The sequence below is a fragment of the Myodes glareolus genome, chromosome 5 (genome assembly GCF_982192425.1).
Source record: "Myodes glareolus chromosome 5, mMyoGla1.1, whole genome shotgun sequence".
Lineage (NCBI taxonomy): Eukaryota > Metazoa > Chordata > Mammalia > Rodentia > Cricetidae > Myodes > Myodes glareolus.
In genome coordinates this window covers 32,584,125-32,611,516 of record NC_142030.1, presented here as the reverse complement: position 1 = coordinate 32,611,516, position 27,392 = coordinate 32,584,125, and the positions used below count along the sequence as shown (strand labels likewise).

Sequence of the window (27,392 nt, the reverse complement as noted above, 5' to 3'; positions counted from 1 at the left end):
TGTAGCCATTCGGGCTATAAAAGATCTAAGTGCCTTGCCTCCTGCCCCTTCGGTTTTCCGGCTCCATTGGTGTTCATGGGATCTCGGGTCTTGTAAGTTTTCCCCTTTTGACTAAAAGCTAAATCTTTTATATAATATTGGTCTGTTTATTCTATCGATCGAGCACGCCTGCCACATTTGGCTCCCGACCGTGCGGTCGTTCCCCCACCCCACCCCCACGCTTCCACGCAGCTTACGCTCCACAGCACGGCCCGCACTCTGCTTTCTCCTCTCCCTGGCGGGCTCTCACACACCACGTCGTGCCGCGCTGTGCCCTGCCCGAGCCTCATTCGCCCGCCCTAGCCCGGCTTGAACTTCCCGACTTGTGCTGCCACTGCAGAACGAGCGAAAAGCGTTCCCTGTGTGCACCAGCACCATTGGGGCGGGGGAAACTTCTTTTGCACTACCGCGATCAAGGCCGCGGCTTATTGGCCCTGCATGCCTAGCAGGCACGCCTAACACCGCCCCGCGCTGCTTGGCTGTAATCCACGCAGCATACAGTCTGTGAATTTAACCTCTGGATTTGAGTATATATATATTTCATAATTTTCTTCCGGGTCTGACTCCCCTGCCTTGTGGATCCAGGTGCACCCCGCCACCTACTGGCAGGCAACGGTCATTACAGGTAATAACCTCCCCCCCCAAAAAACAAATAAATAAATAAATAAATACAACTAAGATTTCTTTTGATAAAAGAGGTCAGACAATATCACTGTTCGAGGTTTCTATAGCCTTTTTAATTGCACTATGGATGAGATCTTGCAAGATATTTCTGCGACTCCTGAACTAGACCAAAACTATGGCATATTCCATGGTCTTCTAAAAGATCAAATATGGCACTAGGGAAAAAGAGCACTAAATAGGCAAAGACAAAGCAAGGAAGGAAGAGATGTGAAGCCAGGAGGAAGCCAGGGTTCCTAATGTGCGGAGCACTGACTTCACTGTGGCATTGTTCCCCACTGAGAGACAGGGGATGGACTTTTAGCATCATGGAGATCTAAGGTCCTCAAGTTTGGAAGGGATGCTACCCTCTATCACAAATCCTCCTTCCAGTGTCTACTTGAAGGGAGTATATTTGTTGAATGGGGCTGTGAGCAATTCTCTCTGGTAGAAGGAGCCAGTGGTGGGAGGGCGCCTAGATTTCCAAGGGAATTTTCTGCCAATGACTCACTAATGCTTCTTACCTAAATCTCCAAAAATGTGACCTCCATTAAATTCCTTTCTTCTGTGTTCATTAGGTGGACAAACCCGTTCATAAATTGAGAAGATCCCAGCCTCTCATCAAGTTGCAGGTTCCAGGATATCCAGTCTACCTGGCATCTTCTGATGTACAGCCATTCAGAGTATTTTCTGGTGCATACGTAGGAGAAAAGAGGCGGGGCTTCTCCTTCTCCTGACCAGGACTTCAGCCCTAGGAGGCGTGCTTGATTTCCCACAGCTTGACTCTTCAACCTCCCACCTCCGCCTGGACCTTTAGGTCCTGTCATTCCCCATGCAGCTCTTTTTCCAGGTAAAGCTCTGGGAATTCTGGAGTGAAACAGAGTCTGTAAATTGCACAAGAAAAATCATAACAGGGTCCTAGGGCTTTCAAAATCCTTTCTCTGAGAGTAGAGTATTTTTGTGTTTCTGATGTGTGAGACCAGGTCTCAATGTTGAGAGGATTTGTTGGTGCTGTTTATATTTGTGAAGTTCTTACTATTTATTTCTCCTACCAAGTCCATCTGCGTGTGCGTGTGCGTGTGTTATGAGTGTCTATGTATCTATGTTTGAGAACATAAGGATAAAACAGTACATGTGTGGGGAGGTCAGAACACAACTTTCTGGAGTTGTTTTTCTCATTCCAAGCACATGGATACAGGAAATTTAACTGAGGTCATCTTTTTGGCAGGAAGTGCCTTTACATTTTTAGTAATCTACCCAGCTCAAGGCTGAGGACTTTGAAACCCATCAGAGGTTAACAAATGAGCCAGATTTCAGCTGAGCGCATTGTTCCACAGCTATAACTTCAGCAAAGTGAATATGGAGACAAAAGGATTTTATTTTTCAGTCAGGTTATTCTGCATAGCAAGAACCTGTCCCAGAACAAAACAAATACATGCCCTTTTGGTGGATCACACCTCAGGTTTCAGTACTTAGTGAACTGATGCAGAGGATTATCACTAGTTTCAACAAGGCTAAGGTATCCTCTGAAAATCAGTGTCAAATGATTTCCCTTCACCAAAAGGTTCAGATTGGCATTCATTTTACTGTTTCCCAAACCTAATGCATGTCCACCCATTTGCTTGGGAATTCTAAAACCAATACCTAAAATGAAAAATGAGGACTGATTGGTACTTATTGTAGATTCTAACTCCAGAACCCTCAAGAGGAGAAATTTTATCTGAGCACTTCTTACTATTTTAAATAAATCAGTCTGTTAAAAAATACTCTTGGATACTTTTTAATTTAAGACACAGTGATATACTAACTAGAGCCTTGAGAAATTCATAGGAGTAAAATCTTTCTCAGAAAAAAATTTCTTATAGTAAACTCAACACACCCAATACAAAAAGTCAGTGGTGTTTTTCTTGCTATGTTTTAAGGATGACTGATTATAAACAATGTTGCTCTTTTGTTTTTGTCACAAGATCAGAAAAATAAGGAATTTTAAAAATTAAACAATAAGCAAGAATGCTTGTTTGTAAATATATTTCTCATTTGTCTACTTAATATTTTTTAAAGTGATATAAATTACACATTATGATTACAAAACAAATAGGCAGTAGATGAAGGAGTCCTTGTTAACTAAATATATATGTACTCCCCTACAAACTAATCTCGATAAACAAGTCATGCAAAAAGGTTTCACACATGAGTGCTTACATTTTATCAAAAGACACAATATTAGTTATCCTACCAGTATTACACTTATTAGCAAGAGCACACCTAATAGTTTAACTTATTCTAATTAAATAACTCCAGAGGCAAGTCTAAGTTCATCACAGGTTCACTTCACATACACTCTGGGAGTCTGCCCTATTTCTTCTGGTTACTCTAAACAGCACTTTTGCAGTGCTTACTACCCATTGCTGCAAGCCATTAAAATTCCACTTATAACATATCAAGAGTTTAGAAGACACTTTGATGTCACAGCAAAAGGTAAAATGCCATTACCAATACTTTTAAATTCAACTATGGTTTATCAATGATAGCATTCAGTTATAGCCAACATTTCCTGAGACTGTGATTTACAACTCACACAATAACATATCTTATCATTGAGGTACTTCAGTCAATGTAAACTTCACATAAACCCCAAGTCTTGACTTTAGTGAGTTATGGACTAATTTACGCTTTGAAATATTAGTTTAATATGTTTTACATGTGTTTATGCTGTGGAATATTTGTTTAATGATGCAAAGGTATGTTGCAGTCTTTTAACTTGCATTTGTTTAATTCTATAAAGCTGTGTTACTTTGCCTGCCTAAAACACCAGATTGGTCTAAAAAAGAATAGTCCATAGCTATGCAGGAGAGAGAGAGAGATGGGACTGATGGGTAGAGAGAGTAAAGAGGAGAGGAGTGAGAAAAGGAGAAGGGAAGGAGCCAGGGACCAGCCATCCAGCCACCTTGCCAGCCGGAGAGTAAGAAGGAAAGAAAGACATAGAGAAAAAGGAAAGGTAAAAGTCCCAGAGGCAAAATGTAGTTAAAGAGAAATGAAATAGTCGAGGCTAGAAAAGCTGGTTAGAAACAAGGCCCTCTAATGCTGGGACTCATAATTAAGAATAAGTCTGTATTTATTTGGTTGCTGGGTTTCAACTCCCCAAAGAGTAAAAAAATATAGAAAGGCTAGGTGGTCATGGTGCACGTCTTTAATCCCAGCACTCAGGAGGCAGAGGCAGGCGGCTCTCTGTGAGTTTGAGACCAACCTCAGCTAGTTCCAGGACAGGCTCTAAAGCTACAGAGAAACCCTGACTCAAAAAACAAAAACAAAAAAAAAAAAAGAAAGAAAAGAAACTACTAATTTATGCATACACAAAAATCCCTAAAACATAGAAAATCAAACATAAAACCAAAGCAAATGTCAATGAATACCCATTGAATAACAGGCTTTGTGTGTGAGAGAGAGCATAGCAGAAATTGTGTTGAAGACGTAAGTTACTTTACATTTACAAATAAAATAATATGTTAAATACATTTCATAAATTTCAAAAAAACCCAAATTTTCTCATTCATATCGTTTCCTAGAATAAATCTTCATTATTAACTCATACGTTTAAAATTTTAGAGTTCAAATTTTATATCTTCAGATTTAGCACCTGAAGCATACAAACATAACTCTGAGAAATCCATTCAGTCAGGATGATACTACAATAAGATCCCTCTATTTAGAAAGAGATGTTAAACTTCATTCAGTATTTTAAATTTATTTATTTTTATTTTATGTGCATTGGTGATTTGCCTCCATGTATGTCTGTGTGAATGTGTTATGTCTCTTAAACTGGAGCTACAGACAGTTGTGAGCCACCATGTGGATGCTGAAAATTGAACCTAGATCCTCTGGAAGAGCAATCAGTGCTCTAAACTGCTGGAAACATCTCTCCAGCCAATCATTCAGCTCTTTAACTACAATTCTAAATGGGGGGGGGTGGCTTTAGAATGAGAGCCGAAGTTTACTGTCTCCTTTCTTGGGGATTGGAGGTTTATGATAGTGTTTCCCTTTTAAGCATCAATTTCTTTAATTTTTATTTTTAGAAAGTTTAAAGAATGAATGCAGACAAAGCTAAATTAATAAATAAGTAGCTTTTCAGTAAGTAACAAGTACCTACCAACCTGATCAAAATAAGTTACCATGTATCTAAAGGCTCATAAAAGTATAGAAATTTGATTGAGTGGAAATGCCCATGTATGAGTCAGGGTTCTCTAGAGTCACAGAATTTATAGAATAAATCTCTCTCTCCCTCTATGAATCCATTTATGTATGTAAGTATGTATGTATGTATGCACCTATGTATCTATGTATCTATCTATCCATCTATCTATCTATCTATCTATCTATCTATCTATCTATCTGTATGGGGATTTATTGGAATGTCTTAGAGGATGCAGTCCAACAAGAGTTAGCAGTGAATATAAAGTCTAAGAATCTAGATTTGCTCGGTCCCTAAAGGCTGGGAGCCTCAGCTTGTATTTTGTTTCTGCTGGAATCCCAAAGAAGTTGGCTTCAAAGCCAGGGAAGGAATGGCTGTGCTGACAAGGTGAGGGAAGGCAGAGGAAGAACCTTCCTTCTTCCATTGTCCTTCCAGCAAAAGGTGTGACCCAGATTAAAGGTGTGCCTTCCAACCTCAGGGTGTGGAGTGCAGTGTGAGTCATCCAGCCTTAGGATCTGGTTCAGAGGCACACTGTCTTCTTGCCTCAAGATCCAGATCAAAATTGTGCCCTCTATTTCTGAATTATATTTCATTCCAGATATAGACAAGTTGTCTACCAAGAGTAATCATTATAATCCACCCCTTGTTTACTTGACACATAATCATATTCCCTTATGTCATGATTAATTTCTGAATGGAAAACAATAACTAAGTCATAATAATGACTAAACATAACATAGCTATCTTACATATAATTGAAAACATATTATATATTTAGAATAGTGGCAATATCTTTTGGAGGGACATCTTCCTAATATATCCAAATATATATTCTCTTAATTGATGTTTCAACATATGATAAGGCAATTGAAAGACCATATGAATATATGTACAAATACATTACTAAAAAAAGGAACAGAAGCACTCATGTCAGTTATAATTTTCATTTCTGCAACTAGTCACATGACCTTTAAGGGTATGTAGAGCTACATTCCTCTACTGCCCATTCTCTATTTCTTACAACCTCTTCAAGTGCTCCAGCAGGTCTTGGTGATCTATACCTTCATTCCTGAGGGGTCTGTGTCCTTTGTCATCCTTCCTGGATTAGAGTGTTGTAGTTTCCGGTTAACTTTAGGACCATGAAATGCCCTAAAGAATTTCCGGCATTCTAGAAAAAATCCTTCTTATCTCCATTGTGAAGGAGCAATCCAATTTCCACATGGTAACCTGGAAATATTACCTCTCCTGTAGGTGCTATTTCTTTCTTAGTCTGTTGGTTTCCAGGCATTTGAAGTCTGAAATGACCAGAGGGAAGTCTGAGTTTCCATTTAAATGGAAGGTTTGTTATGGTATCTGGCAGGAACACTCCCCACTCTGAAACCAATACTTCAGGTCAGCACAATTTAAGAGTTCCAGAATCAGAAAGCAAAAACGTTTCTAGATCGAATTGGAGTTTTAAAAATTGCCACAGAGAGAAGTTATGACATACAACAGAACTCTCATGGGAGGTTTCTTTGAGGAAGAGAGAAGAAGGGCACAAGAAATTGCGGGGGACGGTGGGGGGCGCTGGAGAGATAGATCAGTGGTTAAGAGCACTGGCTGCTCTTCCAGAGGTCCTGAGTTCAATTTTCAGCAACCACATAGTGGCTCACAAACATCTGCAATGATATCTGGTACCCTCTTCTGGCATGCTGGAATACATGGAGGCAGATTGTTGTATACATAGTAAATAAACAAATCTAAAAAACAAAAGGTAGTCAACCAAATTTATCTGGCCAGTGGTCATGCTTTGAAAAAAAGAAAGCACAGAGGGTGCAGAGACCAGACGTTTTGTACAAGGGTAACAGGACAGAGAGAGAGGGAGAGAGAAAGAGAGAGAGAGGGAGAGGGAGAAAGAGAGAAAGAGATGGGAGGTGGGCAAAGCTGACCTTTTAATAGGGAACTTAGCAAGTATGCACAGGGGCCACCCTTAGTAGCTGCAGCTGAGGGTGTATCCTGTCAGTACCCTGAGGGCAGGTGGGCCAGTATAGATGTGTAAATACCAACAAGTGGTCACTAGGGGTGTTGGTGAGTGGAAATATTTTGCTTTCCACTTCTTGATTCCTCAGTCCATGGATTCAGGTCATAATAGAAACAGTACCACAGCTGGGCTGTGGTGGCACACGTCTTTAATTCCAGCACTTGGGAGGCAGAGGCAGGTGGTTCTTTGAGAGTTCAAGGCCAGCCTGGTCTACAAGAGCAAGTTCCAGGTCAGGCCCATTCCACATTTTTATCAGGCCGGTTTCTTCAGGTTGCTGTGTAATGTAGTAAGATCAGTGGGTTCCATAACTGCGGGCCCACTGTCAAGCTTCTCTGCCAGAAGGAATACTATGTGAAATAGCATGTTGGTGGATGTGATATTCTTTAAATCCATTGATGGTGATTTTGGCAGAGGCATTACATGTAAGAAAGACAAATCCATAAACAGAATTAGTACTACTTATTTAAGGACAAAGAGTTGTCTCTTACATGGAGGAAGAGGTTCAACCTTCCAATAGGTTGCTGGCTGGTCACCCCAGGGAATGGTGCCATATCTGGGACTCAGCCTTGAACTCTGCTGTTGGCTGATCTACACTCAGCAGCAGTTGCAGCCAAGTCAGCTATAGTGAGTGAAAGTCCATGCCTAACCCCCATCTCTGCCACCATGGTCACTTTGTTGAGGGGCCCATTGGGCAATGGCATGAACAATTTGGAAAAGAGGCTGACTGTTCACAGAGTCACCCTTGCTCCTTGGTCAATGAACTCCTCCTCAACTGAAGTCACCTTTTGGGGAGCATTTACATGGGATTCACAAGGATCTTCATACCCTTTTCCCATTTGATGAGATCTGTCCACATACTTTTCTCACCCATTTTTCAATGATGCTCTTTCCAAGTCCCTGACCATCCTATCAATCAATTGGCTACAGCCCATTAACTAGTAAGTAGTTGCACATTTGGCCATTTCTCCATCCAAACCATCTGTATAATGATGTGTACTGTCTGAACTTCTGTCCACTATGAAGATTTCCCTTCCCCAGTATCTTTCAGGGTTTTTCCCAGAATGGAGCTGTAATGCTGTAGCTGTCCACTTATGGGTGGCGCCTCCACGATGTGCAGAACCATCAGTAAACCAGGCACTAGTCTTCTCTTCCTTAGTTGACCAATCATAGGAAACACCCCATGAGGTAATAGGTGCAAGCGTGGCAGCAAAAGGCAGTGCAGCAGGAGTAGAAGCCATGGGCATTTGGACAACTTCTTCAGGTAGCTTGTTTGAGCCTTCTGGACCTGCCTAGGCCTGATCTCTTATATACCACAATCATTTGATAAGAGATTACTGTGCACGTTCTACTTTCTGATTTACTGAGTAGGATAACAGCTCATGAGAGATATTTGAGATTGCTTGGTAAGGTGGTGGCCCACTGTCGAACATTTAGTTTCTCCAAGAGACTGGGATAGGCAGCATGTGCTCAAATGCCTGGCCAGATATATTTTTGAAAATGATTCCATGGGCACCGGTGGCAGACACTTGAATTTACTTAATGAGGTATTATATTGTCCCATTTCTTCAATGTTCCTTTTCTTGTATGTTTTTCAGTTTTCTTCTTTTCCTGTGTGTGTGTGTGTGTGTGTGTGTGTGTGTGTAGACTATGTGGCACAGGCTTTAAACCTCAAAGTGATCTTCCTGCCTGTGTCCAGATTGCTGGTACTAAAAGAATGCCCTACCACACAGAGCTTGAAAAGTAATTTTTATTGTGCAATTCTCCTCTTCTTCTGACGGCCAAGGAGGCCAGGAGACGGTATCAAAACCCCTGATACTAGAGTTAAAGATTGTAGTGAGCTTCTATGTGTACTGAGAGTGGAAGCTGGATTCTTTGAAAGAATTTTTCATGTTCTTAACTGCTAAGGTATTTTCCGTCCTAAGTTTTCTACTCTTAATTGTGTTTCTTGTCCAAGGCAACTTAGTCAGTATCAGACACCTGATGCTAATTAAAAGTGGAATTCTCCTCCGTTTTAGAGAATTAGCCTCAGGCAGCGATGAGCTTCCCAACTTCATCCAATGCAATGTGCCCAACCCATTATCCATATTTACACAACCAACAAAAATGGATGCAGCAGGTCGTACTCATGTATTTCAGCATGTTTATTCCCTGGTACTTAACAAGGAAGAAATTGGAAGGATTTCAGAAGGGATGGAATGAAGAGGTAGAGAGGAAGAGTGATATATTATCTTTTAATTAACAATTTATGGAAATAAATTTTAAATAAAAAAGAGGCATTAGATAGATGGTTCAGCAATTCAGAACACCGAGTCTTGTTACAGAGGACTCACATTCCTTTTCCAGAACCCACATGGTAGCTGACCATTTGCTGTAACTCTAGTCCCACGCATCTCCTGCCTTGTTCTGGCCTCTGTAGTTACTGTGTACAGGCACATACAGGCAAAATGACAGATAACTAATTTTTTTTTAAAGTAGAAAAAGGAAAGAATAAAATTCTTTATAGTGATGTCACAGTCCTGAGACACAGAAGCTAGGGTTAGTTAAAATGAATTCCTTCTGGTCTTGCATGGAAGTAGCCATGGCCTTCTGCCAAGCCTGCCTGCTCAGAGGTGAAAGCAGATTCGTTCTGAGGTTAGTAGAGATCATCATTGCCTTTCATCTAAAAGCAGAATATACAGTGCTGTTAGGTGCCTTTTTCTTGATGTTTTCTTATTTGTCTTCTCTATCTGTTGCATCTGTGAGAACTGTGGCATTGGTACAGTTATCTTTAAGATCAAGAGGATCAATACTGCATTGGCGGCGCAAAGCAGTTGACTTTTATTTGTGTCATTTACTTGATTTTCAGGTATTTCTTTCTATCATTTTTATCATTTAAATATCCCTTTCAGACTTTGATACAAGAGTGTCCCTATGTCCCTAAATGTCTTTGATTTTAAATTGTGATCTTATTCAGACGTGGATTTTTTTTATCTGAGCAAGCTTAGCACCAGGCAGAGCTCTACATGTGCATGTGCAGATTCCCTAAGTAAAATGTCCATGATCCCTTTGTTTAGGAAAAGCATTGTTTTGGAAATAACTCCCATGCTCTCCTTGCCTCCTGCAGATAGGAACTCTTTCTCATTTCTTCTGTCTTGGATGTTGTGATGGCCATTCTTGGTAGTCAAATTGATTACCTCTGAATTTTTTTTTTAAGATTTTGAAATTAAGACCCATCTTTAATCTGAATCATTTGAAATTATAATATCCACATTTAACCGCTTGGTGGCAGTGCACACCTTTAACCTCAGCACTCAGGAGTCTGAGGCAGTCAACATTTTCTGAGTTTGAGGCCAGCCTGGTCTACAGAATGAGATCCTGAACCACCCAGATAAACCCTTTCTCAATAACACCAAAAACACCCCTCCAAAAAGAATGAAACAAAGAACAAAGTCCACTTTTAATATGAGTTGCAACTCCTGGAAGCAACTGACTTATATTAAGGATATTGAAGAAAGAATTTATCTATTTTCTGTTGCTTCACCTTTATTCGTTACCAAGTTCATTTCTTTAGACGTTAATGTTCTGGGATGCTTCCACCTGTGTGACAGCATACTGTAGCAGGCTGTACAAGCTAGCTAGACCTGTTGTGTCCAGGAGGAAGAAGGGGCAGGGCCTATGGAGTGCAGGAAGATAGCAGGGACTGCTAGCTCTTGGATCCAGGGTCAATTGCTATTGAAATGCATTTCTCTGCTGATCTAAAAAAGGTCTTTGTCTGGTGTGGAAGGCAGGATCAGCAACCCTTGTGCTGTGTCTTTAAGCACAGCCTAACCCTATGGAAGGTGTTCTTGTCACTCAGGCCTCACTGGCCAATCAGGCCCTCCAGACAACCTGCCAGTCAGAAGTGGTGCAGGGCCCTTCCTGCACAGGTTTTAGGCTTGGCTTTGAAGAGGAGCTGGCACTAGTGGTTTTGTGCGTTGTGCTGCAAGTTATACTACAGGGAGCTGAGTGGAAAGCTTGGGCATGCTGGGAAATCACGACATGGTGAGTAGGGGCTGTTGTCCCCAGATAGGAAGGAGATGATGGTGAGGTGTAGGAGCCACTGTGGTGGGGCCTCCCCACATCAGGTTTGGAACCTGCAGCAATATTCCCTGTCCTGTGAGGTCCCACGTGGTCCTTGCCACTCCATGGACCTAGGATTAAGCCTCTGAATAACTTAGCTCTGGGGACTCTATACTGAGATCATAGGGCGCAGGGAGCTGTGTGTAAAACATCAACATGCTTTAGGTGCATTCATGGAAAGCAGGTCACTAAACTCAGGCCTATTTTCCCCACTATCTGCCAGGTGTTCAGCACTTCATATTTTTCCTTAATGTTTTCTCTCTTTTTTTAATTGAAATTTATTGAGCTCTACATATTTCTCTATTACCCTTTCCTTTTTCAGCCCTCCCCCAAGGTTCCCATGCTTTCAATTTACTCAGGAGATCTTGTCTTTTTCTATTTTCTACTTCCCATGCAGATTAGATTTATGTAAGTCCCTCTTAGTGTCCTCAGTGTTGTCTAAATTCTCTGGAATTGTGGTTTGTAGGCTGCCCTTCTTTGCTTTATGTTTAAGAACCACCTACGTGTGAGTACTTGTGATAATTGTCCTTCTGTGTCTGGGTTACCTCACTCAAAATAATGTTTTCTAGCTCCATCCATTTTCCTGCAAAATTCATGCTGTCGTTATTTTTTTCTGCAGTGCAGTACTCCATTGTGTAAATGTACCACATTTTCCTTATCCATTCTTCAATCGAGGGGCATTTAGGGTCTTTCTAGGTTCTGGCTGTGACAAACAAAGCTGCTATGAACATAGTTGACCACGTGTCCTTGTGGAACAATTGAACATCCTTTGGATGTATACCCAACAGTGGTATTACTGGGTCTTGAGGAAGGTAGTTTCCTAATTTTCTGAGATATCGCCCCACTGACATCCAAATGGGTTGTACCAGCTTGCATTCCCAGCAGCAATGCAGAAGTGTTCCCTTTTCCCCACAACCTCTCCAGCATAACTTGTCATCAGTGTTTTTGATTTTAGCCATTCTTACAGGTGTAAGATGGAATCTCAGAGTTGTTTTGATTTGCATTTCTCTGGTTACTAAAGATGTTGAACATTTCCTTAAGTGTCTTTCAGCCATTTTAGATTCCTCTGTTGAGAGTTCTCTTTTTAGGTCTGTACTCCATTTTTTTAAATTGCATTATGTATCTTTTGTTGTCAATTTCTTGAGTTCTTTGTATATTTTGATCAGACCTCTGATGTGGGGTAACTGAAGATCTTCTTCCATTCTACTGGCTGTCATTTTGTCTTGTTGACCTTGTCCTTTGCTTTACAGAAGCTTTTCAGTTTTAGGAGGTCCCATTTATTAATTGTTTTTCTCAGTGTCTGTGTTTCTGGGGTTATATTTAGGAAGTGCTTCCCTGTGCCATCCTTAATGTTTAAGATCCAATTTTTGCTAATTTGGTTCACTGAAATGTCGAAGAATTGGAGATATAAAGAATTTACCAATGCTTAGGAAATAGTAAGTCTCACAAAGTAGAATTTCGCTGATAGAGGAAGGCCTCTAAAACACCCAAAAGATAAATCTATGCTAACCAGGCCTGTTAGAGATTGGGATGATAGGATACCTGTTGCTCACTAGGGTTGTCCAGACATTTGGCTCCAAATCTTTACAAAGAGGCCTCCCCTGATATACAATCAGCCACTAGGCCCATCCCCATTATCAAAGAACAAGTCTCTAACTAGCTACTCCAGGAGGCATTTCAGGGTCACAACTAACCTTAAGGCCTGGTGTGCCATAAAGTTCCAGTTTTCTTCTTTTGAAAAGCATAATTCTGTCAGGTGGCAAATAGGACATCAGGTGACAACTATTTGAAAGGTAGAACTTTGTTGTGTTAAGGACTTAGCTGAGCAATCAAGGCTTTCATTTAGGCCCTCAGGCAGGGAGGAGGAACATTCTTGAGAGGTACTAATAGCCTGGGGCCTAGACCTTGGGAGCTTTCCCTAAGGGCCTGCTGTATTGACAAGAAAGCAGAGCCCTTTTTCTAAAAGCAAAACTATGCTTGGGACAGCTGATAAGGGTCTAGGGCCAAGGCCTTTATGGAAGGGTTGCTTCAGTTCCTGAAAACCCATCTCTTCTTACCCTATGAGGCTTTGGTTACCAGTCCCAAGACCATTGTTGGCTTAGTAGTAATATTCTTGGAATAGCCTGTTGTCCCCTTTTGTAACATTGTTTCAGTAGCCTCCTCTTGAATTTGTCCCATTGTATGATAATTTCTACCGACTTCATAGAGTTCTCCTATTTCCTTTCATTTTCCCCCGGAAGTAGTATACAAGATACAGTTCCTCTTAAGAAGCTTATTTGCCATAGGCCATAGCTTGTGCAGGATCAACCCACCCAATCTTTTATATTTTCTACCTTCTATTTTTCTTAACTTTCTCATTCCCTGATACCTTCACCTCAGGACCCTGTCACTGAAGAATGACCTATTGTCTCAGGTCGCTGGTGTACTTAAACCATTATCCTGGGAATATCTTTGTTGTGTGGCCCTATTATCTGCCTAAGTGGCTAGACCTGCAAGTTGCCTGTTTCTATTTAAATTGTTCAAAGTGTAACCTGGAGCATGAATGGAAAAGACACTTAAGGCTGACGGCATGTGTGGAATACAAAATCTGTCTAATCAGGTTCCTCTCTGAGCCTTAGCCAGAGATGAATGTCTACCATTGTTAAAGAAACCTTTCTTTATGATTCTCCCAAGTATGTGAAGTGATTTCCCAAGGGGAAGGCATATTCTAAAGCAGCTGCATTTCCAATCTGTTGGAAATAATGGTCTTGAGTCAAATTCTCATATGTTACCTCAGGTGGCCTTGATCCCAGTATATTTTACTCCAGGGAGATGACCTTGCTTCCTCTATATTACACCTTTAAAATTCTTAAATGACGGTACCACTTTAGAGTTTTACATTTGAGTCATGTAGTCAACTATCCAATGCAGTCACAGGAAAAGGATTCATGTATGCAATATTGCTTCTGTCTTCAGGACAAAATAGGAGGAATAGTTTATCCTGCATATTGCAGGAGAAGCAATCAGCTGCTAGATTCACCATTATGAAAACTGACATGATTGTGGTAGAAGGTATTTCCCAGCATATTTCAATTCTTGTCATGTGAGTGAACAGAAATCAGTGTGGGTTACAGTTTGGGAAGGCTATCTCGAGGCAATGACTATTGAATTTTCAATGAGGCAACTATCCTATGAAGGTGCTGGTGTGTTCTGTAAGCTCAGAAGTTTGAGAAACAGGTTATTGACTGTAACTCTATGTGTCAGGTTATAGATCTCAGCAGCCAACATATCCATATAGATAACACTAATTTATCTCTTATTAATGATATTCCCTCACTATGGAAGGGACTACTCTTTTGCAAAGTCAATACCTCTAAGTTCTTTCAATTTTAAGAATATTTTATTTTTGTCATTTTACAAAACACTTTTTGACATGTTTTTAAAGCACATTGTTTCTCTTCTTTCTGTTTGTGTTCTGCAGTTTTTCTAGGTCATTAATAGTTTCATTCCTTTTCTCTCAAGTGATGGTGATTATTGATTTCTCTATAGAGCAATGTGTCCTATAGCTTAGACTTGCACTGTACTATGTAATTGAAAATACCTTTTAACACCTAACCTTGACTCTGCTGCCCAGTGCAAAGAAGACAGACTTGGAACTCCTTCTAGGCTGGGCCGTGACTGTTCATTCATTGAGAAGGAAAAGTAAACCATTCATTGGGTAAACTCTAGCCTATCTGGTTTCCTCATTGTTGTCTAAGTTCTCGGGGATTGTGGTTTGTAGGCTGGATATTTTTGCTTAATGTTTAAAAACCACCTATGAGTAAGTGCACGTGAATCGTCTTTCTGTGTCTGGGTTACCTCACTCAAATTTCTTGCTTATTTGTCAAAAATCAGATGTTCGAAGATGATTGATGTCTTTGATTAAGTTCTATTGGTCCTCCTGTCTATTCTCATTCCAATACCAGGCTGTTTTCAGTACTGAAGCTCTATAGTAGAGTTTGCAGTCACGGATTGTGATGCCTCCAGAAGTTCTTCTATTGTACAGAATTGTTTTGGCTATCCTGGGTTTTTTTTTTTTTTTTTTGATTTTCCATATGACGTTGAGTACTGTTCTTTCGAGGTATGTGAAGAATTTTGCTAAGATTTTGATGGACATTGTGTTGAATCTATATTCCAATTTTCCTGTATTTGTTGAGGTTTGTTTTGTTAACAAGAATGTGGTCAGTTTTTGAGACGGTTCCATGAGGTGCTGAGAAGAAGGTATATTCTTTTCTGTTTGGATAAAATATTCTATAGATGTCTGTTAAGTCCATTTGAGTCATAACATCTGGTAGTTACCTTATTTCTCTGTTCATTTTTTGTCTCACTGACCTGTTCAGTGGTGTGACTGGAGTGTTGAAGTCTCCCACTATTAGTGTGTGCAGTTTAATGTATGATTTAGGCCTTAGAAGTGTTTCTCTTATACATGAGGGTACCCTTGTATTTGTAGCATAGATGTTCAGTATTGAGATTTCTTCTTGATGGATTTTTCCTGTTGACTAACAAGAAATGCCCTTCTCTGTCTCTTTTGGTTGATTTTAGCTTGAAGTCTAGTTTGTTAGGCAGTTTGTTAGGCATTTGGACAGTTACACCCTCTTGTTTTTTAGGTCCATTTGATTGAATATTTTTCACAAAGCTTTACTCTGACAAAGTCTGTCTTTGACTCTGAAATGTGTTTCTTGTATGCAGAACAAGGATGGATCCTGTTTACTTATACAATCTGTCAGCCTGTGCCTTTTTATAGGTGAGTTTGGTCCATTTATAATATGAGATATTAATGACCAATCATTGCTATCTTCTGTTAAGTTTGTATTCATTCTTGGTGATGTTAATTCACCATTTTACTGTTGGTGATGCGTTTTTCCCTTCTTTGGGATTTGCTGCTATGAGACTATCAATTGTCTGTGGTTTTGTTGGTGAGGCCAACTTTCTTGGGTTGGAGTTTTCCTTCAGGTATTTTGTGTAGTCCTGGGTTTTTGGCTAGGTATTGCTTAAATCTAGTTTTGTCATGGAATATCTTGTTTTGTCCTTCTATGGTGATTGAAAGTTTTGCTGGGTATGGTAGTCTGGGCTGGCATCTGTGGTCTCTTAATGTCTGCAAAACACGTGACCACACCCTTCTGGCTTTCATTGCCTCCAATGAGAAGGCAAGTGTAATTCTGATAGGCCTACTTTTACATGTTACGTTTCTTTTTGCCTTTTCAACTATTAATATTCTTTCTTTACTCTGTGTGTTTAGTGTTTTGATTATCATTTGGTGAGGGGACTTTTTTTTATCTCATCTATTTGGTGTTCTGTAAGCTTCTTGTGTCTACCTAATCATATCTTTCTTTAGGTTGGGAAAGTTTTCTTGTATGATTTTGTTAAATATATTTTCTGTGCTTTTGAGTTGAACTTTTTCTCTTTTTTCTGTACCTATTATTCTTAGGTTTGTCCTTTTTATGGTGTCCCATATTTCCTGGATATGTTTGGTTAAACTTTTGATAGTTTTAATGTTTTCTTTAACTGATGAATCTATTCCTTTTCTTGTATCTTCAGTGCTTGAGATTCTGTATTCCATATCTTGTGTCCTGTTGTTCATGCTTTTGTTTGTGGTTCCTGATCATTTTCTCATGATTTCTGTTTCTATGATTTCCTCAATTTGTGTTTTTTTTTGTCTCTATGTCAATTTTCAAGTCTTGAATAGTTTCTTTCATATGTGTGATTTTTCTTTGTTTGTTTTCTTTAAGGGATTTGCTGATGTCTTCAAATTTTCTGTCTTTTCCTCCACTTCTTTGAGAGAATTTTTCATTTTCTCTTTAAAAGATTCTAACATTCTCTTGAAGTTATTTTTAGGGCATTTTCTTCTGCTTCATCTATTTTTAGTTGTTCAAGTCTTGCTGTTGCAAGGTCTTTAGGTTTCAATGGTGTTGTGTTGCTCTTGCTGTTGCATGTGTTCTTATCTGTTCTACTCATCTTTTCCTCTAGTACATATGGTTGGGGCTATCAGAGATTCTGTTGATTAGTCTTCTAGGTGCCAATGAATTCAAAGCTCAGATGGTTGTTTCTCTTGGTATAGTCAGTGCCACAGTTCTAGTTACCCTGTTGTTTACTCTGTGTTCCTGGAGATAGCTCAGCCCTCCTGGGCTTTTCTCCAGTCCCTTGGAGTTTGCTGTCTCAGGCCCACTTTGGCCTGCATTGTTGGCTTTGACCTCTTTCTGTAAATCCTGGTCTGGATCCCCTCCTGCAGAAGTGCCTGTCTTGGAGTTGGTCCTGCAAAGGTCTCTGGCTCCAGTCTACTGCCTCAGAATTCCCAGGCTTGGGTGCACCCAGAATAACAGAAGACCTGACTCAGGCTTATCCCTCAGAGGCCCCACACTCAAGCCTGGCCCCGCAGAGATCTCTGATTCCTGCCCACTCCCTTGGCAGTCCCAGATTCATGCGCAGAATCACAGAGGTCCTGGCTCAGGTCTCGTTCGTTGGAGGTCCTAGACTCATGCCCAGACTCACAGGAGTCCTGGCTTAGGTCTACTCCCTTGAAGGTTCCTGATTCACATCCTTACTCTCAGCAGTCTCTGGCTCTGGCTCAGTCACTCAGCAGTTACTCCCCTGTACCTTTTCCAATGCAGTTTGCTGTCTCTGGTGCTCTAGACCAGGTCGCTGGCTCAGACCTCGAGACATTCTTTTCTTTATCATAGAAAATGAGATCCCATCGGTAGTCAATACTATTGTCTAAAAAGTTAATACATAAGAAGACATCAAGTGAACCTCTTCAATTTTTGTGGAACAAGCCTCTACACTAAAGTCATTTTTTGCTATTGTTAAAAGAGAAAACGGGAGTGCATAGGATGAGTCCTGCTCAGTGATTTCTTGGAGTTTTATTTTTGTATCAAACCTGTAGTTCTTATTTAAGGAATGGTAATATGTATTTGTAGGTCTCTCTTTGTGTCATTGTTTGTCAGTGGAGCCCATTTTTGTTGTTATTTTATTCATTGTTATCCAAGTATATTGTTAATATTCTGCAAAATGGTGGTCTCACCAATTTTGTGTTCAGAAAATTTCTCATGTTATGAGTTCCTTGAGTTTGTGTTGGTTTGGGAAGTGAGACAGTTTTGGTTTCCTCTTCTTGATCTTAGATACTTGCCTCTTTCCATTTCCTGGCATCTTCATGCTTTTGTTTTTTCTGCTTATGTGATTGATATGATTAGTACATTGACTTTTGAATCTTTATAGCCCTCTTGTATATTATTGTCTCTTTCCTAATTAGCCTCAGCTATCAAGATAGCATAGCCTAGAGTGATCTGAGGGAATACCAATTGAGGGTATGTCTAGATCAGAATATCTGATTACTGTGTCTGAGAGAGATTGTGTTGATTTTGGGCTCTCTCTTCCATAGAGTTGGCAATATCTTGACCAGGCAGACCTGGGATGGATAGGAGAGCTAGCTGTGCACAAGACAGCGACAAAGCAAGAGAGAAAGCCAGAAAACAATTCTCCATGTTTTGCTCTTAGGTATTAGCTTGAGTTTCTATCCTAAGCTCCCATAAGGAAGGACTGTAAAATAGGAGTAGCAACCAAATAAACTTGTTCATTACCTGAGTTGCTTTTGGTTAGATAATTTAATAACAGCAACAGACAAGAAAGTTGGAACAAAAATAGGACTCAAAGAGATTTTGTTGCTGCTAGGTACCTGGGAATGGTGCTTCTTGGAAGAATGTTGAAAATATCAGAACTTTAGATGGCAAAAACCATAGAGAGTGGGACAAAGAGCTTCATCAGCTCTTCTTGTAGGACGAAGAAGATGGGAATGTTGAATGATGGACAGTGGAGGTCAATGGTGTAGGATTTTAGTGGGCAATAGGCTCTGTAGGGAACCTTGGTATTGACCTACCTGCCTTGAGAGACCAGTGTCATGGGTAATTCAGGTTAAATCTGGGGTTTATGGGACATAATGTGCTTCCAAGGTCCTGACAGACTATTGCATTCCCTCAGGCAGCAAAATATTCGGGCTGATTTGTGCTTTTTTTGTATAATCCCTTAGTAGTCAAATAATCATGAAAGCATTCTCTAAAAATATTTATTTATTTACTTATTATGTATACAGTTTTCTGTCTGCATGTATGCCTGCAGGCCAGAGGAGGGAACCAGACCTCATTACAGATGGTTGTGAGCCACCATGTGGTTGCCAGGAATTGAACTCAGGACCTTTGAAAGAGCAGGCAATGCTCTTAACCGCTGAGCCATCTCTCCAGCCCCTGAATCAGGAAAGCTTAGAAGGACAATTGGACTTAGACAACTTCATTGTATCCTGGAAACTACAACTGTATGGATCCTAGAAATTTCCATTTTCTTCTGTTTCTGATAAATAAATAAAGAGTCAGTAAAGAATTTGAGACCATGATGTGTTCATCCACCTAGACAGTTTATCTGAGCTAATGGTAGCTCACCAATTCCAAATGGACTGGGAGTAAATGAGTGTGTAAACAAACAAGTCCCTGTGGGTGACAGTTGTGTCAGACTAAGGGGCCACTGATAGTGAAACTGGGATTTGTCTCTACTGCATATACTGGTTTCTTGGAATCCTATTCTTTTTGGGTGTTTACCTTGCTCAACATGTAGTAGGGAGGGCCTTGGACTTTCCACAGGGTGGGGTGCATTGGAGGGGGTGGGGTTGGAGATTCTGTGGAGGGATTGGGAGGCGAATGGGAGGAGGGGAGGGAGTGGGAATTTGGATTGGTATTTTTTAAGCAATAATGAAAAAAAGGGTGAAAAAAAAGAAAAGAAATAAAGAGTCTGATTCCTCTCAATAAGACATAGCCTTGCCTTACTATGGCCTTTCCAGCCCAAGTCTGGCTTCCTTCCTTGTGGCCCCATCAGGTGATTGTAGCTTGGTACATAAGCACAGGTGCTTAGAAGAATTCATAAAAATTTTATCTAGAGATCATTTGTGTGATATTTTTACCCCTATCTTTCTTATTTTCTCAATGCGCCGAGAAAGTAAGCAAAGCAGAAATAAAAAGGAATAGACTGACTTCTTATACAAAATATTGCTTCTATTCGATGGTTATTACTGATGGCTCATTCAGGTCTAGAGTGAAAAAGAAACAAGTAGGAAGAAATAAAAAATGTAGCTGCAAGTTTCTCTCCTGTTTGCCAGCTACCAAATAACCACTCAGAAGCTTATATTAATTATGAATATTTGGACAATGGCTCAGACTATTACTGGCTACCTATTACGTTTAAATTGACTCATACTTTTTATATATGCTTTGCCACATGGTTCATGGCTTGTTATGTCACATCTTGTTTCTCCTGTGCCTCTTGGATTCTTGACTTCATCTCCTTTCTCTCTGTATCCACTTGGATTTACCAGCTAGCTATATTCTGTCCTGTCACAGGCCAAACAGCTTTATTCATCAACCAATAAAACCAACACATATTAATAACATACAGAAGGTAAAGTCTGTGTTTTGTTAATTAAAACAATACTAGGTAGTTTCAGATGGCAGTCCAGTGGTGAAAAAGGTGCAGACATTGTCAAGAATTTCAGCACCATCAAAGCGTAGAGCCTGACTGTGCATTTGAAGCCTAGGGACATGCTCCAGGTGTAAGACTGCATCTAGTTAAGTCCTTAATTTATGGAAGGAGTATATACAGTAAATTCTTGTCTCGGGACAACATCATGCAGAATTTGCAGCAAATTTTGCCCAAACTTGGCGGGGTCCATCTAATCTTGGCAGGATCACCTATGTCATACAGATACAGAAAACAAGAAAGATGTAAAATGTAAAGGTCATGGGTTCTTCTCTGTGGTTAGCTCATCACGATTGTACCCATCTATGTTTGGCAGAGTCAGAGCTGCAGTGAAGAAGATATTGTAAGTGTTCATTACACAAAATGGTGAAGATGAAGCTGGGTTGCATTTCAGACCACAGGATGTTGAGATACCAAAGCTATGAGGCATCTGCCATGGAGAACTGCATAGGGGCGTGGAAGTTGCAAGAGTGAGACACAAGAGAGGTTGCAGGGTGCTGTGTGATATTTTGATCATAGTTTAATCATGAAGAATGTTTGGAGTCAGAGAGCAAAGCTTACATATTTATTGAACAAAAATGGCATAGGGGTTTGGAGGGCTGTCGATAGGAGACAAGAAGTATGGTTCAGATGAGAGAAGATCATGGGTTTTATTTAGATGTCAGAATGGAAAAGGGAGGAGTCCCTGGTGGCTTCTCTACTGCTTCTCTGACAACCCCCATATCTGACTTCCACTTTATAATGATAAAGATTAATGAGTTAACACTTCATCTGGCCCCCTGAAAGACATGCTTAGTAAACAGAAAGTGGAAATTAAGACTCCCAGATATAGATTACACAGTAGTTTATTATCTTTAAAAGTTTTTAATGCTAATGAAAAGGAAATGGCAGCTTGCAGAAGCCATGGAGCCACCAGAGGGGAAAGATGCGAGCTCCCAGTTGGTACCTTGCTGGTTGGCAAGGAGGCATGTTCACTACCTCTGAGAGACATTCTCTTTGCACCAGATTCAGGGTCACAGTGGGTCTGTGTCACCTTAAGCAATGTGTAACACTTTGTTCACAGACCCATTTTACTGCTTGGCTTCCTGAGAGAGCCAGAGTTTGTACTGCCAGCATGAGCCAGGAAGCCACCATTTTGAAACCACATGTATTTCTGCTACCACTGAATCAGGAAGACCTCTCTTAAAGGACCCATGGCACCCTGTTTGCTACCAGCAAATAGAGCCTGTCAAAAATAAATAAATAAATACCGGCTACCAATAAGTTGTGCTTAACTCTGTTGTTGGTTTTTTTCGGCCTAGAATTGCTTTCCAAGCTCTCTCAGGTTTTCTGAATGTAGTCAGTCACATTGGTGCCAATTTCTAGGTGGAAGTGTTCATTCATGCTCAGATGGCCAGAGCCAAAGTAATCATACAGAAACTATAGTATTTGCAGTGCTATTTAGCCAATAGCTTAAGATACTTCTAGCTATATCTTATTTCCTAAACTAACCCATCTCCATTAATGTGTATATCACCATGAGGTTGTGGCCTACTGCCAAGTTTCTGGCTGACTCTGGTGAGGGCATCTGTCTCCTGCAGAGGCTACATGGCTTCTCTCTGACTTTGCCTACTCTCTCTCTACATCTCTGTTCTGATTTCCCTCCTGACTTTACTGTGGTAAACCATTGGCCGAAAACAGCTTCATTAATTAACTAATAAAAGCAACACATATACAGAAGGACTTCCCACACCATACATGGATATGCCCCATGTATGGACCTAGTCCTTACAGTGATCAAAATATGGTACCAGAAACCTCGAACTTGGAATGATGGTAACTTGTGATCTGCCATCTAAGTCCTTGAACCCACCTGTATGCAAGGCCAGGAGGGCTCTTTACTGTCCAGCCATATTTCCTGCACAGTATTGATTATTTGTGAACATCATAAATGTTGGTAACGATTTTATTTGGTTATTTGTAACTTTTAAGCACACAGTGCCTTTTGGTAAAATCTTATTGATATTACAATTTAAATTGAGGAATTTTAAGTTTCTGGAAGATGAATATAGAGCTGGAGTGAATGCATAGCTCTTTGTAGGAAATTCAGAAAAAACTCTGGGTTCTTTTTATCTTTATGTTTGTTTGATTTTTCATGGTAAACAGGGAGTTAATATGTATTTCTGACTGTCCTAGAAGTGATTTCATAGATTATGCTGGCATTCAACTGAGAGGCAGATATACATGCCTCCAACTTCTGAGAGGTAGGATTAAAGACATGACCCAAGGCATACAGCTTGACTCTCCTATTTTTTTCTTTGTAGTTAGGAATTAATCATCCATAGAACATCTCTCACATGTATTATGTACTGTTCATTTGTTCACGTGTCTTTCATTGTTTGCTAATAGGCATTTCTCGTGCAAGTGATCTTCCTTTCATAGGCTTCATAAATGACAGGTGAACCTCCTATTTAGTTTGCTTCTCAAGTGACTTAGTGATTAAACTATGATGTCTGTGTCATGGAGTAAGTACAGGAAAAACCACATTTCTATGACCATACTGTCAAAGAAGTATACATTTACAGTGCTGTCAATATCATGCTTTTTGTTTTACACATGTATGGGATATTTTAGAATACAGTGACATATGATGATGTGCATGTTGACTTCACTTGGGAAGAATGGAGTTTGTTGGATACTTCCCAGAAGACTCTCTACAAAGATGTGATGCTGGAGACCTATGGAAACCTTACTACTATAGGTAAGACAGAATTTTCTTTCATGTTTCAAAATAAGGGTTAAGTATGAGAGCTAAGCTAGTTCCAGGACAGCCAGGACTGTAACACAGAGAAATCCTGTCTCAAATAAAAAGTACTCAAAATCAGGAAAGAATCGTTCATTGGTGACTGATGGTCTTTTGTAATATGACTGAGAAAGAAGAAGAAGTCAGGCATGGTTGTAAGGTTCACTGAAGATAGTAATTAATTTTTTAAAAAAATTTAACTACATAACATACATTTTCTCTTACTATATTTTAGGATACAATTGGGAAGACCATAATATTGAAGAACATTGGCAAAGTACTAGAATACATGAAAGGTAATGTTCAATCTATAAGCTGAGAGGAATTTACCTTTGAAGAATTTGCAATGTTTCCTAAAAGTTTTAAAAGGAAGCAACAATGTAGATAATAAAGTGTACCAATGTTTATTGAATTCTCACAGAATTGTATACCTCAATTTTAGGTAACCAAACTGCATTTGTAGGCCATTTTTTAAAAGAAAGAAGTTAAGAAAACAATGCCTTAACCTATATCACCATTTGAATCATAATACAAGAGCTATGTTGTAAAATTGTCAATCCATTTATTTCATACTATTCATGTAATAAAAGGTATACATTTTGAAAAGTGATAAATATATCTCTAAAACTGTCTACTACACTAATAGTCCATAGAAAAGCTAATGTAACCCATGTACTTGTGACTATGCTAAGTTTAGAGAGGGGGTACTCAGAGTAGAGCATCAAGGTTTTGTTGTTATGCAGAAATATGCAGAAACATAAATCCAGATACCACAAGTCTATGAGGACATAAAGTTAAACTGGGAAAATGTGGTAACCTTACATTTATTATTTTTCCTTAAGTAGGTACATCATATGCTACTGTCTATGCAAGCCATGTGAGCATAGGGATGGGTCTAGCTATACCTCTCTCTCACAACAATTAGAAGATGTGTAGCGGTCCACATGCTACATATACTTGTTGAATTTGATGAACAAGTGTACAAGTAATAGGAATACTAGCAGTATTAGAACTGTGTGAAAACTTGTGTTTGTCATACTTCACTTAAGAAATATAGTATCACTCACAGTATAGAAAACTTTATGTATGCGATAAGGGTGGTAAAGTTTTGAGTTTTTTTTTCATTTCCTTTCAAATATGTGAAAATTCTCATAGAGAAAAAAGATTCTGTAATTGTGAACTATGTAATAAAGGATGTTATTATCATTCATCTTCAAAGATGCAAAGCAAGCCTTAATGTAGGGGAACATCATGAGTTTAAACACCATTATAAAACCTTAAGATATAATTCCTCTTTAAAATTGAATCAAATTTTATATTAACTCATAGAAATGAAAATATTCAACAATGTATTCAACGTTGTTATGCTTTGACATGTATCATTATCATTGCAGGAATGAACGAAGTCAAACTAGAGGGAAAACTTCATATACTCAGTGTGTTGAAGACGTTGCACGTGACAGTCATCTTAAGAGGCATGAAAAACCACAAAATAGATTGAAACCCTATGAATGCAATGAGTGTAGTAAAGCCTTTGCACAACACAGTCATCTTCAAAGGCATAAAAGAACCCATACTGGGGAGAAACCCTTTGAATGTAATCAGTGTGGTAAAGCCTTTGCAGTTCGCAGTAATCTTCAAACGCATCAAAGAAGCCATACTGGAGAGAAACCCTATCAATGTAATCAGTGTGGTAAGGCCTTTGCACATCGCAGTACTCTTCAATCGCATCAAAGAAGTCATAATGGAGAGAAACCCTATAAATGCAATCACTGTGGTAAAGCCTTTGCACGTTGCTCTAATCTTTACAGTCATGAAAGAATCCATACTGGAGAGAAACCCTATCAATGTAATCAGTGTGGTAAAGCCTTTGCATTTCGCAAATCTCTTTACAATCATGAAAGAAGCCACACTGGAGAGAAACCCTTTAAATGTAATCTGTGTGAAAAAGCCTTTACAGATCACAGCACTCTTCAATGGCATGAAAGAACCCATACTGGAGAGAAACCCTATAAATGCAATCATTGTGGTAAAGCCTTTACACGTTGTTCTTATCTTTACAGTCATGAAAGAATCCATACTGGAGAGAAACCCTATCAATGTAATCTGTGTGGTAGGGCCTTTGCACATCTCAGTACTCTTCAATCGCATCAAAGAACCCATACTGGAGAGAAACCCTATAAATGCAATCATTGTGGTAGATCCTTTGCACATTGCTCTCTACTTTATAGTCATGAAAGAATCCATACTGGAGAGAAACCCTATCAATGTAATCAGTGTGGTAAGGCCTTTGCACATCTCAGTACTCTTCAATCGCATCAAAGAACCCATACTGGAGAGAAACCCTATAAATGCAATCATTGTGGTAAAGCCTTTGCACGTTGCTCTAATCTTTACAGTCATGAAAGAATCCATACTGGAGAGAAACCCTATCAATGTAATCAGTGTGGTAAAGCCTTTGCAGTTCGCAAATCTCTTTACAAACATGAAAGAAGCCACACTGGAGAGAAACCCTTTAAATGTAATCAATGTGGTAAAGCATTTACAGATCACAGCACTCTTCAATGGCATGAAAGAAGCCATACTGGAGAGAAACCCTATAAATGCAATCATTGTGGTTGATCCTTTGCACATTGCTCTCATCTTTACAGTCATAAAAGAAGCCATACTGGCGAGAAACCCTATCAGTATAATCAGTGTGGTAAAGCCTTTGCAGTTCGCAGTACTCTTCAAAGGCATCAACGAACCCATACTGGAGAGAAACCCTATGAATGTAATGAGTGCGGTAAGGCCTTCGCACATCACAGTACTCTTCAAATGCATGAAGGAACCCATATAGGAGAGAAGCCTATGTGTTAAAGCCTTTGTGTCTCATAGTACTTTTCACATACATGAAAGAGGCCATACTTACACATTGTTTACATTTTGAAGTCATTATCCTCATTTGTTGCGCATTTGTTTGCAGATTATTTAATATTTGGACATGAATTTTTAGTCTTTAAGTTAAACAGATATTAAATATTATTGTTCAATAGTTGTTCATGTTTGTTGTATACACATTCATATCAGTTAAGTCCTTTAGATTGATAGATAGATAGAGGTTGTATTTTGTCTAGATAGGAAGTTTTCAACCACTCAAGGAACTGTAGAACATGGCGTTGAAATAACTTAGGGTTCTGTTGACATGAGACATGATTGCTCCTGACAGCATCAATCTACTTCCAAGAAAATGTTGAACAGCGAAGACACTCCACTTAAAGTTTGTTTTCTTTTTGGCACAATTGGTCTTTGGGCAAGGAACTGCCCACACCTCAACCACTGACAAAGTACATGGTTTTCAGATATGGATAAGCAGGACACAAGGAAGAAGACTGTCAAATCTTGCCCAGAAGGTAAGATGGTTCTGAAAATTTTCCTACCTTTGAAAATGGATTGCCAATTACACCAGGCCTTAGCCAAAGTTGGTTGCTTCAATGTTGCAAAATGAGACTTTGGATGATGACTCAGATAGCTAATTGTCTCTGCCATATACTGCTCACTTTGGAAGCTGCTTTGCTGTACTTTCTGTCTGCTCAAGTAATATTATGTCCCTTCTCAGGCCTTCAATGGGGCTGAAGATTTTATAGTCATATTTACTGTGCTCTTAGGATCAAGCCAAGCCATTTCCTATACAAGTCTTAGACTCCTAGGATAGAATGTTTATTAAAACATTTTGCATACATTCCTTGCTTAATATTGTTTATGCTGCTTGTAATTCTAATTATAATTGATATCTGTTCCTGTTGTATATAGTTTTGTATTGGGTTTGATAGTCTTACATAAACAAAAGCAGGAAGTGCTGTTGGAGCACATTCCACCTCTTCAGCCAATAGCATTTAAGATACCAGCCCTCTTGAGTGTGGTCTCTAATAATATAAAAAGCATCTGTAAAATGTATGCTCTGTCTTGCTTCTGGCTCCTGTTTCCAAATGCTAGATTCTGTTGCCTTTTTGCACAGAAGACTGTTATCTAGGACAGTGATCTGTAAGTTTCCCCTTAAATAAATAACCTTTTTATAAATCTGAAGTGGTGTG

At 39.6% G+C, this 27,392-nt stretch overlaps 1 protein-coding gene across 1 annotated transcript; it reads left to right on the top strand.

Annotated features, from left to right (window-relative positions):
• On the top strand, positions 1 to 27,384 carry LOC146894868 (uncharacterized). The gene is made up of 6 exons (XM_087906219.1): positions 1 to 92; positions 625 to 664; positions 1,278 to 1,549; positions 23,151 to 23,277; positions 23,555 to 23,615; positions 24,714 to 27,384. Exons 3-6 carry the CDS (start codon positions 1,532 to 1,534, stop codon positions 25,939 to 25,941), a joined length of 1,434 nt encoding a protein of 477 aa, XP_087762345.1. The 5' UTR covers positions 1 to 92; positions 625 to 664; positions 1,278 to 1,531; the 3' UTR covers positions 25,942 to 27,384.
• The last annotated feature ends 8 nt before the right edge of the window (positions 27,385 to 27,392 follow it).

Bases quoted from the DNA above. Each gene is read 5' to 3' on its own strand.
- LOC146894868 (XM_087906219.1), top strand. The intron at 23,278-23,554 runs GTAAGACAGAAT...ACTATATTTTAG, and splicing joins TGGAAACCTTACTACTATAG to GATACAATTGGGAAGACCAT. The intron at 23,616-24,713 runs GTAATGTTCAAT...TTATCATTGCAG, and splicing joins AGTACTAGAATACATGAAAG to GAATGAACGAAGTCAAACTA.